Source organism: Symphalangus syndactylus, chromosome 19, assembly GCF_028878055.3.
Source record: "Symphalangus syndactylus isolate Jambi chromosome 19, NHGRI_mSymSyn1-v2.1_pri, whole genome shotgun sequence".
NCBI classification, from domain to species: Eukaryota; Metazoa; Chordata; class Mammalia; order Primates; family Hylobatidae; genus Symphalangus; species Symphalangus syndactylus.
In genome coordinates, this window is record NC_072434.2 from 21,301,805 (window position 1) to 21,315,855 (window position 14,051).

General features: G+C 47.7%; 1 protein-coding gene across 6 annotated transcripts in view; it reads right to left on the minus strand.

Annotated features, from left to right (window-relative positions):
* Positions 1-14,051, minus strand: part of NAV1 (neuron navigator 1) — a 288,925-nt gene that overhangs the window by 95,466 nt on the left and 179,408 nt on the right. For all 6 annotated transcript variants that reach the window (XM_063613243.1, XM_063613242.1, XM_063613240.1 and 3 more), the window contains one exon: positions 13,181-13,546. In XM_063613243.1, coding sequence (XP_063469313.1) covers positions 13,181-13,546 — 366 coding nt within the window. The remainder of the gene's footprint in view (positions 1-13,180; positions 13,547-14,051) is intronic.

The following is a 14,051-nucleotide window of genomic DNA, read 5'->3' on the forward strand; positions in this document are numbered from 1 at the left end:
TCTGGGTCACCCCCGACCCTCAGGCTGAGCACATGGTCACTCATCTTTCTCTGGAGGGGTCCCTCCACCTCTCCGACAATCTCCGTGCCTGTCTGGTTGCCGCACACCCCCTGCACATCGGCGGGCCTGTGTCCTCAAACAGTCGATCTTGTGCACACACAGCATCTTTATATCCAGCCACCTCTCACACACATGTTTGGATGGGTCTCACACAGTATCTGTCTGTCTCTCATTTCCACTGCTTGACGTGCACTTCACAAATGTGCTGACTCTGTTTTTCTACCGTGTCAGCCTCTCCTACCTTGTCTCTCCGTGATCCTGCCCTGCATATTCAGAGTGTTGATCTGCCTCCAGTGTAGCTATGTGCTTTCAGTCTCTATGGGCCTGACTCTTTCCTCTGGCCTGCTTTGCAAATCTATACTTTCATGCCTTTTCCAGTGCTTGTTCCACTGTCACACTGATATATAGATAACCACCATTCAGCATCTTTGGACCTCCAACCCTGGACACTTCAGCAGGTAAGTCCCTCTGCCTGGCCTGCTGGCCTTTCTTCAGCTGCAGTGAATGGCCTTTTACTGCATGGCCAGAGACATCTGATAGCCCAGAGGCCAGAGCTGGCCCCTCATGAACATCCTGGGACAGCTCAGCCTTTGAGCTGCAGTCAAACAAGGACTTGTATTCACCGAGGCTTGGGTTGCTCCTTCTGCCCTTGGACCAGAATTCCTGACTGTGGCCACTTTGTGGCTCTCCAAAGCAAGACTCTATCCTGGAGGACGGAGAGGTCATGTAAGGGCATTCCAGGAGGGGGTCTCTAACAATGGTTCATTGGTCAGTCGACAGCATGGCCTGAGAACCTACACTGCTAGGTGTTGAGGGGAAACAGAGAGACAGAAGACAGAGTCTCTGTCCTTGGGAAGCTCGTATTCCAGTGGAAGGCCTGTGATCCCTGCCCCTGACATGCTCACAGGCTTCAGGGACACAAGCGCTGCACACAGAGGGAAAGGCTTCAAGAAGCACATGGTGAGGCAGTAGGTATACCGGAACATGCACAGAATGTCAGAGGCAGAGGCCTGGGTTCTGTTCTGGTGGGGCCACTTATGTGATCCTCCCAAGCCAGTTAATCCGAGTTCCAATTTCTTCACTTGTAAATTGGAGGGGAGAGGAATATCTAATTCACAGTGTTGTTAACATTAAATAAGATAATGCCATATTAATGTGTGCAAACCATGCATGCTATGCAATTGCGAGAGAATCATAAAAGTGCAAATTACTTGCAGTATGAATTATGCACACAAGTTCCAGGACAACCCGGAGTCCAGTGCGATGAATCAGGAAAGCCTCCCTGGAGGGAGGGGATTTTGCAAAGATGGGTGGGCAACTGGACATCACCACCCAGGCGGAATAGTTGGCCATAGATGATGGCCTTTATCACTTTGGTTTTCTAGGAGCAACCAAGAGAAGGGATGGGGGTAACATTTACTGACACCTGCTGCATGCCAAGTGTTATTTTTATTTTATTATTATTTTTTTAAGACAGAGTCTTGCTCTGTCACCCAGGCTGGAGTGCAGTGGCACGATCTCGGCTCACTGCAAGCTCCGCCTCCCGGGTTCACGCCATTCTCCGGCCTCAGCCTCCCAAGTAGCTGGGACTACAGGTGCCCACCACCATACCCGGCTAACTTTTTGTATTTTTAGTAGAGACGGGGTTTCACTGTGTTAGCCAGGATGGTCTCAATCTCCTGACCTCGTGATCTGCCCACCTCGGCCTCCCGAAGTGCTGGGATTACAGGTGTGAGCCACCGCACCCAGCCACCAAGTGTTATTTTTTAAGATGGAGTCTGATCTCGGCTCACTGCAACCTCCACCTCCCAGGTTCAAGTAATTCTCATGCCTCAGCCTCCCAAGTAGCTGGGACTACAGGAGCCTGCCACCACGCCCAGCTAATTTTTGTATTTTTAGTAGAGACGGGGTTTCACCATGTTGGCCAGGCTGGTCTCGAACTCCCGACCTCAAGTAATCCGCCTTGGCCTCCCAAAGTGTTGGGATTACAGGTGTGAGCCACTGTGCCGGCCACCAAATGTATTACATACACTATATTTCACTACATACTAAGAACAATCCTATTGCCATATTTGTATTCTCGCTTAAAATAGATAAACAGCTTTCCCAAAGACTCAGAGCTGGGATCTGAACACCAGGCCTGTCATACTTCCAAACTTGTGTTCTTTCTGTAATATCAGACTACATGGAATTTCCAGGCACCACACAAGCTCAGCTGGCTTATCACAGAACATAGGGAGAAAGTTGACAATTAAAGAGGGGAGACAGTGGACAGGTAAGACAGGTGGGCAGAGCTGGTGGGGGAAAAGCCAAGCTCATCTCAACAGCTTCCTTGATCCTTACCCATCCTGATTGTCAACCAAATTGCACGTCATCGCACTAGGTGAAAACTCCAGCAGCTCAATTGTAGGTTACTAGGACACACTAGAGGGAGGAGCACTCCTTAGCTAGCATTAGTTGCCATAGCAACTAGAATACATCCAGCAGCCCCTCTGGAATACCTGGCTTACTCCAACCTTTCACCAACCCTGCTGGGTTTGAACAGACACTGTTATCCAGATTAACGCTGCACAGACTGAGAGGTGCTGCCCACTATTTTAAGAATTAAGGAGGCTGGGTGCAGTGGCTCACACCTGTAATCTTAGCATTTTGGGAAGTCCAGGGGGCATTGGGGATTGCTTGAGCCCAGGAGTTTGAGATCAGCCTGGGCAACATAGTGAGACCCTGTCTCTACAGATTTCTTTTTTTTTTTTGCGATGGAGTTTCGCTCTTCTTGCCCAGGCTGGAGTGTAATGGCATGATCTCAGCTCACTGCAAGCTCCACATTCCAGGTCCAAGTGATTCTCCTACCTCAGCCTCCCAAGGAGCTGGGATTACAGGAGGCTGCCACCACACCAGGCTAATTTTTTTGTATTTTTAGTAGAGACAGGGTTTCACCATGTTGGCCAGGCTGGTCTCGGACTCCTGACCTCAGATGATCCACCTGCCTCGGCCTCCCAAAGTGCTGGCATTACAGGCATGAGCCACCGCACCTGGACTTCCACAGAAAAATTTAAATACTAGCCAAGTGTGGTGATGTGTGCCTGTAGTCCCAGCTACTCAGGAGGCTGAGGAGGGAGGATCATGTGAGCCTAGGTGGTAGAGGCTGCCATGAGCCATGATTACACCACCGAACTCTAGCCTGTGCAACAGAGTGAGATCCTGTCTCAAAACAAAACAAAACAAAACAAAAACAAAAAAAAAGGAGTGTTTTGAGAGCCAGGGTTCACATCTGACCCAGGAATCTAACTCCACACCTTCCTCTCGTCTTTCCTTCCCATCTTTCCTCTTTATAACTGGTGGTATTTGTGTCCCACCTATGTCCCTCTGCAGTCACTGTTCTCGCATGTGCTGTCTGAGCACGACTGTGGGTGCCTGTGACTCGAACTCAGGGATTCCTCTCAGCCTATGTGCAGCAGACTTGAAACGCAGACTCAATGCCCTCTAGGAGCTGCCCTCAGCCAATAATGAATGGGAGCTGACATATAAATACCCACGCTTCCTTGCCCTTCTGGTGGGGCAACACTGAGGTGTATTCCACATCATCTCCTAGAAATCCATAAGCCCTAGTTGCCCACAGCAGTAACCTGCACATGAACATAGCCTGTAGTGGCTTCCTTCTCTTCCCTAACTCACTTTCCCACTCCTGTCAGCACTTTCTGGGTACCTGCCAAATAAACCACTTGCACCCAAATCCTTGTCTCAAGGTCAGCTTCTGGGGATGTCTGGCCCAAGACATTCTTCATATGCAAGAAACATGTTTGAGTGAGGGACTGACAGACCAATTAGCCAAGTCATGATGGGAAAGAGGTCATGGCCACTTCTGTGACTCTGTGTGCAGTGAGCTTCGCTATTTGCACAACAAGCACATGCTATACTCAGCCCAGACCCCAAACCACAGATGGGCACCATTTGCTGCAGGAGGACATTGTGTGAACAGGTAAAAATGGGTCAAGACAAATCCATCTTTCTTGGCAAACAACTTATTATGTCATTCTTTCTGTGAGGATCAGAAAGATCATTTTCAAGCATGACGGTTAATACAATATTTGTCAAACAATGTATTATCATCTAGAATGTGTCTGTGACAACTTAGGTCCAGCAGCTTGCTAATGTCTATCATCAAATGGCTGATGAAGGAGAGCCAGCATTTGTTGAGCATTTATGATATCTAACATAAGAGAGCATTTATGACATCTAACATAAGAGTATTAACTAATTTAATCCTCACATCAATCTTACAGAGTAGGCACCACTTCTCTCCACAGTTTTCAGCTGAGGAAACAAGCAGAGGGAGGTGAAAAACTCATCCAAACTCACAGAGCTAGGAAGGAAAAGAGACAGGACACAAACACAGGCAGCCTAGCTGTGAGCCTTCACTCTAAACCATGCTGTGGCTCTGCCCATCTGTGGTATGCCTGTGTTGATAAGCCTGTTCTCAAAAGTCTGTTTATTTAACTGCACGCTACAGGATTAAAAGAATATCAAGACTGTGTTGCGAAGCATTGCTTGAAACCTAAGTCAAAGCCCAAATTTAATGTCCTCATCTTCCAAGTTTAAGAAATCTTATTTTGATACTCAGGCAACCCCTAATTAAGACAGAAGCCATCAGCTGAATGAAGAGAACATTATGTGGAGATGAGAATAATAGATTTCTTTTTTTTTTTTTTTTTTTTTTGAGATGGAGTTTCGCTCTTGTTGCCGAGGCTGGAGTGCAGTGGCGCGATCTTGGCTCACTGCAACCTCCACCTCCTGGGTTCAAGCGATTGTCCTGCCTCAGCCTCCCGAGTAGCTGGGATTACAGGTGTGCACCACCATGCTGGCTAATTTTGTATTTTTAGTAGAGACGGGTTTCATCATGTTGTTGTTGGTCAGGCTGGTCTCGAACTCCTGACCTCAGGTGATCCACCCACCTCAGCCTCCCAAAGTGCTGGGATTACAGGCATGAGCCACCGCGCCCAACCAGAATAATAGATTTCAAACTGACAGCTCTTTATACTTTTCAAAGCACTCTTACTATTCTTTTCCATTTGATCCTCTTAAGGCAAAAATGATTACCTTTTTTGACAAATGAACAAACTAAGACTCAGAGAGGCTAGGTGGCTTGCTCAGTGCCACAGCAAGTTAGAAGTGTGCTTAGGATTGAACTCCAGATCTCAGAATTAGCCCAGTGCTTCTTCCCTACACCACAGAGAAGCATCAGCCAAGGCTATATGTATGGATCTGGAGTCAGCATTCTAATTGTTAGATATTATCTTCAACGAAGCAACAGCTATCGTCTACTTCAACTACATACTGCTTCCTTTACTGTGGACCCAATAAGTACCCTACCTTTCTATTTTATTTTAATTTTTAAAATTTATTTAACTTTCTAGAGACAGGGTCTTTGTTGCCCAGGCTGGTGTGCAGGGGTGTGATCATAGCTCACTGCAACCTCAACTCCTGGGTTCAAGGGATTCTCCCTCCTCAGCCTCCTGAGTAGCAGGAACCACAGGCACATGCCACCATGCCCAGCTAAGTTTTAATTTTTTTTGTAGAAACAGTGTCTTGCTATGTTGCCCAGGCTAGTCTTGAACTCCTGGTCTCAAGCGATCCTCTCACCCTGGACTCCCAAAGTGCTGGGATTACAGACATAAGCCACTGCTCCTAGCCCACTTATTCATGTTTTTTTTTTTTTTTTCTTTTAAGAGACGGAGTCTTGCTCTGTCACCCGGGCTGGAGTGCAGTGGCACAATCATAGCTCACTGTAGCCCCCAACTCCTGGGCTCAAGTGATCCTCTTGTCTCAGCCTCCCAAGTAGTTGAAACTATCCATAGGCACGTGCTGCCATGCCCAGGATCTCACTTTGTTGCCCAGGCTGTCAACCTCCCTTTTAGATTTGAAGTCCTTTCAGGAGAGAAACTGAGTTTCCTTCCTGAACTTGAATGTTGGGTCCTCCCGAGGATGGCCCCCTACTGCTCTCTGCTTCTATCCTTGGGTTCCATGAGCAAAAACTAGGCCTGGCCCAGCTGTCCCGCTAGGCGGGATTCCTAAAGACCTACCAGGAAACAGAGAAGGCAAAGGCAGAAGAAGACATAAGAAGTGGGACAACTCTACTCCTTGTCCATTCAAATTCAAAAGGGTCTCTTCTCTTTGTACAAACCACATAAACCCAGTGCTCATTGCAAGATAATTCTTATCAATGAGGGTGGCTGGGTTGGGTATCTTGAGGTCTGAGAGTCAGACATGAGCCAAGTGGGAGGGCAGTGAATGCAGCTCCTTCTCAGGAGGGTAGCTGCAGAGGCTGGGGCCCTGTCAGCAAGGCTGGAAGTGTCTCTTTAAGGCTTGAGCTTGCTGATTCTGGGAGCACAGAGCCAGCCTGGGAGAAGGCAGGGGCCTACAGTTTATTTTATTTGACATTTTTCAACGTCAGGACACTTCAGAGCCAAAGAGGAAACGAATCCCATCTGTTCTGAGCCCCCGAGCACAGTTCAAGAGGACAGGCTGGGGAGCGGAGGAAGGGGCAGTGAAGAGAAAAATAAGAAGACTGGAACATCCAGCCACACACACAGGGCAGGAAGCAACCTGATGAGAGAGCCAGGGTGTGGCAGAAGTTGCCAAGGAATCCTTCTGTTCCCGACACACACTTACAGCGCTCACTCAAGATGGAGCCTGCTGACTCTGTCTAAGGCCCTGTGGCCCTTGGCATAGGTTGCGGGACAGCAGTCCTGTCAGGGCTGTGGACCTCACACCTCTATGTAACGTGAAGGGCACCCTCTGGAGTTGTGGGACTTGGCAGTAGTGTTACTGCATTGGCCTGCAAGTCCCCATCCATTACTGCCACCCAGCTCAGACACAGCTCACACATTCACATACACAAAAATGGACACATTGAGAGGGAAACCCACGTTAAAGTAGGGAGAAGATGGAGGGCCCTCTGACCTCCTCCCACCAGGCATGTGTGGCTCCTATACTCAGTGCCTGCATCCACCTCTGTATGGGTACCCATCCTCTATTCCCCTCCCACTCCAATGGATTCCAGGGATGAAGAACAGATGGCTGTGAAACTTATCTTCTTATTTAGATTAAATTCCAGACCTTCCTATTTTTAGAAAAACAAATTCCTTTTGTATTTTCAAGTGGTAAAAATGGCCCGAGCTGTCATCTAGGACAGTCAGCAGCCAACTCGAAGTTGTCTGCAGTGTCATGATTTGGATATTACCCTGGCGAGACTACTTCTAGTGTCAAGCGGGTGATCAGTCTAGGTGCCAAATTTTAAGAGGATCATTGACGTCTTGAGAGCTTCCAGAGGAGGGTGACCAGGACAATGAAAGTTTCAAAAAACTGGGTCATTTAAGAAAGTACTGAAATAAGCTAGGGACTTTTTCTTTTTCTTTTTGGTCTAGAGAATATTTGAGCTATATTAAGAACATGTTGAAATATTTAGATGAAGAGTTACACCCTTATTCTATTTTTCCCAGATGACAGAATTTGAATCAATAGGTAGAAGTTACAGCGAAGCAGATTTCAGCTAAATATTTAGAAACTTTCTTATAACTTAATTCTATATGATATGGAATAAGCTTCCCATCGCTGTGCCTATGCAAGCCAAGGATGAAAGACTGTCTGTCAGGGATACTGTAGATAAGATTATTGTACTAGATAGGAACATGGACTAGTCTAAAATTACTGAGAGCCGGGCGCGGTGGCTCACGCTTGTAATCCCAGCACTTTGGGAGGCCGAGGCGGGCGGATCACGAGGTCAGGAGATCGAGACCATGGTGAAACCCCGTCTCTACTGAAAATACAAAAAATTAGCCGGGCGTGGTGGCGGGCGCCTGTAGTCCCAGCTACTCGGAGAGGCTGAGGCGGGAGAATGGCGTGAACCCGGGAGGCGGAGCTTGCAGTGAGCCGAGATCGCGCCACTGCACTCCAGCCTGGGCGACAAAGCGAGACTCCGTCTCAAAAAAAAAAAAAAAAATTACTGAGAAGCTTTAGAAAAATGTGGCTTTCTGGGTAGCAGACATTCTGCATTGGTAAGTCTGAGGCTTAGAATTTGTATTTCTAAAAAACCCCATCAGCTATAAAACTCTTAGAAGAAAATGTAGGGGAAAAGCTGCATGGTGTTAGATTTTGCAATGATTTCTTAGATATGACACTCAAAGCACAGCCAACAAAAGAAAAAAAATAGATAAACTGGATTTCATCAAAATAAAAAGCTTTTGTGCATCAAAGGATACATCTACAGAATGAAAAGGAAACCCAACCCACAGAATAAAGAAAATATCTCCAAATCATATATGTGATAAAAGGTTCATATCTAGCATATATAAAGAACTCTTAACACTCAAAAAGAAAATAAACAACACAATTTAAAAATGGGCAAAGGACTTGGATATCTCTCCAAAGAAGATGTGCAAATAGTTAATAAGTACATAAAGATGCTCCATATTACTAATCACTAGAGAAATCAAAACCACAATGAGATAACCACTTCACCTCCATCAGGATGGGTTTTTTCTTTTTTTGAGTCGGAGTCTCGCTCTGTCGCCCAGGCTGGAGTGCAGTGGCACAATCTCGACTCACGGCAACCTCCGCCTCCTGGGTTAAAGCAGTTCTCCTGCCTCAGCCTCCCGAATAGCTGGTATTACAGGCACGCACCACCATGCCAGCTAGTTTTTGTAGCTTTGGTAGAGATGGGGTTTCACCATGTTGGCCGGGGTGGTCTCCAACTCCTGGCCTCAAGTGATCTGCCCGCCTCAGCCTCCCAAAGTGCTGGGATTACAGGTGTGAGCCACTGTGCCTGGCCTGGATGGCTATTATAAATACAAACAAAACAGAAAATAGTAAGTGTTGGGGAGAATGTGGAGAAATTAGAACCCTCATTCATTGCTGGTAGAAATGTCAAATGGTGCAGCCATTGTGGAAAACGGTATGGCGGTTCCTCAAAAAACAAAACAAAACAAAAAAACCACACATAGAATTACCATATGATACAACAATTCCATTTCCAGGTATATACCCAAAAAGAACCGAAAGCAGGGACTTGAATAATATTTGGACACTAATGTTCAGAGCAACATTCTTCACAATAGCCAAAAGGTGGTAACAACCCATGAACAGATGAATGGGTAAACAAAATGTGGTGTATACATACAACAGAATAGAGTTCAACCTGAAAAGAGAATGAAATTCTAATGCTACAACATAAATGCTCCCTGATGACATTATGCTAAGTAAATAAGCCAGTCATTCAACAACAACAACAACAACAAAGACTGTATAATTCAACTTCTATGGGTTACCTAGAGTAGTCAAATTCATAGAGACAAAAAGTAGAATGGTGGCTCCCAGGAGCTGAAGGGAGGAGGAAAGGGAAGCTACTGTGTAATGGGTACAGAGTTTCTCTTTGGGGAGAAGACAGAATTCTGGAGATGGACGTGATGGTGGTTACACAGCAGTGTGAATGTACTGAATGCCACTAAACTGTACACTTTAAAATGGTTAACATAAAATGGTAAATTTTATGTTATATATATATTACCGCAATTTTAAAAAATAAATCCTTTTTAAAAAACATGTTATGATTATTCTGGTAGCAGCATCAGAGTCACTTTCTTCCTTCTAGTTTGCTGACTTCAGTTTGAAGAATTTGCCTTCTTTGGTTTGCTGACTAATGACCTGAAAGGGGCCTGGTCACTGGAGGGAGTAGGGAGAGCTGACTTGAGACTGAACAGGGGCTTGGGAAGAGCCGTCAAAGGGATGATTCCCCCGCAGATAAACAGAGTGTGGAGAAAGCGCCAGAATTACTGTCATCTTTTATGGCTCACTCGGATAGCTTGGAGCCGATTATGTCACCCAGTGGGGAAAGATCAGCTTTGCTGCTGGCCCAGTGCTGGGAGCTCTTGGGAGGTAGGAAAGTAAATTGCAGTGGGCCGAGGCTGATGGGTGGGCAGGGGTGTCGCAGTGTGGCTGAGGGGGGAAGCGCTGAAGCTATCCCTACAGGGAACAGTCCTACCCCTTTTATGACTAGAAAAACAGTTTTTTAAGAAATAGGACATTTTCTAAATTATAACATCTAGATGGAAACCACAGTGGGGATGAGAAGACCAACAGGAGGCTGAGCAACGACAGCTCGGGTTTGCATGTTCACTCAAAGAGTCACTGGAATCCAGGTTGCCCTGTTACTAATGAAAACAACAGCAACACTTAACCGTGAAAACACATAATTGAGGAGTGACTGTTTACATTAAATTACTGGGGATTATAAGTTGATTCCCTTCAACTCTGACTTCTCAGATGGCCATGTTTACAGTCCCGGCAGGGAAGTTAACAAACTCGTGTTAAGGGTTACTGCTAACTGAAGGTTGACCATAAAAAATGCATGTGAAATGATGTTGTAAACTAGCATCACAGTTTACGGTAAGGTCCGCTTTATGGATATTGCCATGCCAACAATTGATTCTGTGTTCCCCATGCAAACTCTAGGCTTCCCAGGGCTTACAGCTGGGGGCTGTGCAGGGAAGGCAAGTTCTTATTCATGCCAGTCTCGGTGAAGTCTAATTTTTTTTTTTTTTTTTTTTTTTTTTTTTTTTTTGAGACGGAGTCTCGCTCTGTCGCCCAGGCTGGAGTGCAGTGGCGCGATCTCGGCTCACTGCAAGCTCCGCCTCCCGGGTGGTGAACTCTAATTTTTAAAAAATGGATTCGGGAACACACATCCTGTCCAGAGGGAAGAGGATAAAGCAAGGGTGTTAGAGTGGGGATGAAGGGGGTCTTTCCTACCCTTTCCCCCTGCATTCCATGGCCCCACACCCTATTATCTATGCCCCTAGGATTGACCAGCTGCTACTAGATCTGTCTTTGCTGCTGATTCTGAGTGAGTGGGACTCTGGTCAGACTACACACCCCTGATGGTAAGAATCATGTCTCCCCATCAGTCTGGGACTCTAATAACAACAAAAATAATAATAGCAACAAAAATAATAGCTATAATTTAGTGAGCATTTACAATGAGCCAGGAATTATTCTAAGTACTTTACATATATTAACCCATTGAATCCTCATCATAACCCTGAGATAAGTTCTACTATTATCTGCATTTGACAGATAGACAAATGAAACAAAGCCTGGGGAGGTGAACTAGTTTGCTCAAGCTCATACAGCTAGTTAAGAGCCGGAAGTCCTGCCACCTTCCTCAGACTGGGACGTCTCCAAGCAGGGCTGCTGTACCTTCCAACACTTGGGGTATTTTCTGCCATGGCCATCAGGTGGGTTGGTGGGGTGAAGGGCTCTCAGAGGGATCTCGTTTCCATCAGTTTGGGAGCTATGCTGGGCAGGGGTCCCATCACCTCCATCAGTCTGGGAGCTGTGCTGGGCAGGGGTCCCGTCACCTCCATCAGTCTGGGAGCTGTGCTGGGCAGGGGTCCTGTCACCTCCATCAGTCTGGGAGCTGTGCTGGGCAGGGGTCCCATCACTTCCCCGGTCTGGGAGCTCCCTAGGGTCTGGGGCTATGGTCCTTCTAACACATGGGGGACTTTCTAAAGACTCAGCCCCACAGGGCTTGCGCCACCCTCTGCACCCTCCTGGGATTCTCAGAGGAGGGCAGTGACCTGACACTTCCTCAGGCAGTCCCTGGCAGCTTCCTAGGGCAGAGGCTGTGTGGAGCAGCTCCTCACACACCTTGGCTCTCCTTCCTGCCCAGCACAGGCCTCTGACCACAGAAGGAGCTCAGGATCTGTGCATTGCATAGCTTTTCTCCGGTCCCAGCTCCAGGCTGGCAGATCTGAGCGTGAGCGAGAGGTTGGGTTGGCCCCTGGGATTTAACAGGCAGTAAACAACTCCATTCATGCGTCAGTTGTTTTGCTCCAGAGCAGCCTCATCAGCTGGACAAGCCCTAACCAGATCCCTCCAAGTTCTCCACAGGGGTGGAGATGGGGGTGGGGAACAGTGGATGGCCTGGAGCTTGGCTTTTCCGAGGAGAGGCTACTTTCCACTCCCTTGAAGTCTGGGATTTTTATTGGGGAGAGGCAGGCCCTGGCAGTAAGATGTTAAGTCCCTGAGAAGGAAGGGAAGGGGTGCTGCTGCTACTTGTATGGCCCCTTGGCGAAGGAGGGTACCAGCAAACCAAGAAGGGAGAGTGGAAGTGGCAGTCGGCTGAGAGGGCTCCAGAGAAGCTTCCAGAACCACTGCCTCTCTCTCCTGTCTCTGGGCTTGGAAGAGTTGGCCAGGATCCCCCTAAGCCCCCAGCACTTCATTCTTCCTATCCTCTCTTCTATCCTCCCAGACCAGAAGAGGACAGCAAGAAGGAAGTGCTGGGGGCTTGGGGTCCTGGCCAACTCTTCCAAGATTGGAAGGCATAGGCACAACTCTGTCAATTAAGGCAGCAAAATATAAGAAGATGAGGGTCCCTGCAGGGCAAAAGGCAGGAAATAAGGATTTGACATGCTGGGTGGGGATTAGGAAGTTGCATGATTGGTAGAAGGTTTGCACAGGAAGAAACCCAAGGAGCAGAGACTGAGGACCACAGGGGTGGGATAGGGAACTGAGGGGTTAGGAACCCCTGGCAAAGGAAGTGGAGCTACTGCTGCTACTCACTGTTTGACTAGCGATTTCACCCACAAGCTCTCATTTTCTCTTCTTAGGTAGACAGATACGATGTTAATAACCTTTTTGGCTTTTTTTTTTTTTTTTTTTTTTTTTGCAAATGGGAAAGCAGATTTAGTTGTCCAGGGTCTACACAGAGTTCACATAAGAGCTGGGAATAAAATGCTTTTCCAAGGCTCTTTGAGTCAGTTTATTGAGGACAAAGAGCCAGGGAGAGGGTGACAGAATGACAGCTACAGAGACCAATGAGAGGGAGGCGCCTTCATTGACCAATCAGCTCCTCAGATGTAGGCCCTGCCCACACCACACCCAAGTCTAGAATAAACCACATCGAATTTCAGAGGCAATCACAAAGTGTACACAGCACACTTTTGTGTGCTTTCATCGCAGCACAGCAAACCAAAACCCCTGTTTTGGGTTCCACTCCACTTTTAAGGCATCCCATCCCAGTGGTCTTTCCATCATCCTCCGCCGCCATCCAAGAAGCCCCTGCGCTTACCCGGTAGTGATGTCGTCATCCTCCGTCATGGTCTTGCCCATGAGGTCACTGTCGCTCATGTAGCCGGACTTGAGGTCCACCTCATCCGAGTCCAGGGATTCGACCAGCTCCAGGCGGGAGATATGGCTGAGCTTGCTGGGGCTGCGCATGGGCATGGTGTGGGAGTAGTGGGCCCGCTCCCCGTGCATGTACCAGGCGGGCGTCCCCTCCGAGCGGCAGCTCCCACCCACAGAGGGCGCGTCACCAGCCTGCAGCCGCGGACTGGACTGGCCATAGCGCCATGACAGAGGGGACGAGCGGTTGGAGAGGCTGGACACGCTGCGTGGGTTGGCGTCATCGCTGTCATAGCAGGTCGTCTCCAGGGAGCTGGGTGGAGAGCAGAAGGCACTACTTAGTCCTTGGCACAGCTGCTGCGTGCCCTGTCCCCTCACACACACCCCAGCAATGCCTCCCCTCCACCCACAGGCCCTCTCACCTCCTCCCCACCTGCCCAAGCTCCACCTCCTCCATGAGGCCTCTGATTGTGTGTTACCTTTGTGATACGTTATCTGTTTGACAAAGGAAATGATCTTAAGTGGCTAGGGAAGAAATCCGGTATACTGTTAAGAGCCTAGATTGTGTAATATGACCTGGGTTTGAATTCTTTTTTGCTATTTGTTAGTAAATGAGCTCAAGGAAAGTAAATAACTAAAGCTTCAGTTTCCCCATCTGTACAATGGGGATAATGGCATAACATCTACCTTATAGAGTTGTAAGGATCACATATGTACAGACAGAACACATTGCCTGGTATATGGAAGGGGTCAACAGATCTGGAGGCAAGTGGGAGAGACTGGTCACTTGAGCTTAGAAGGCCTTGATCATTTTGTTA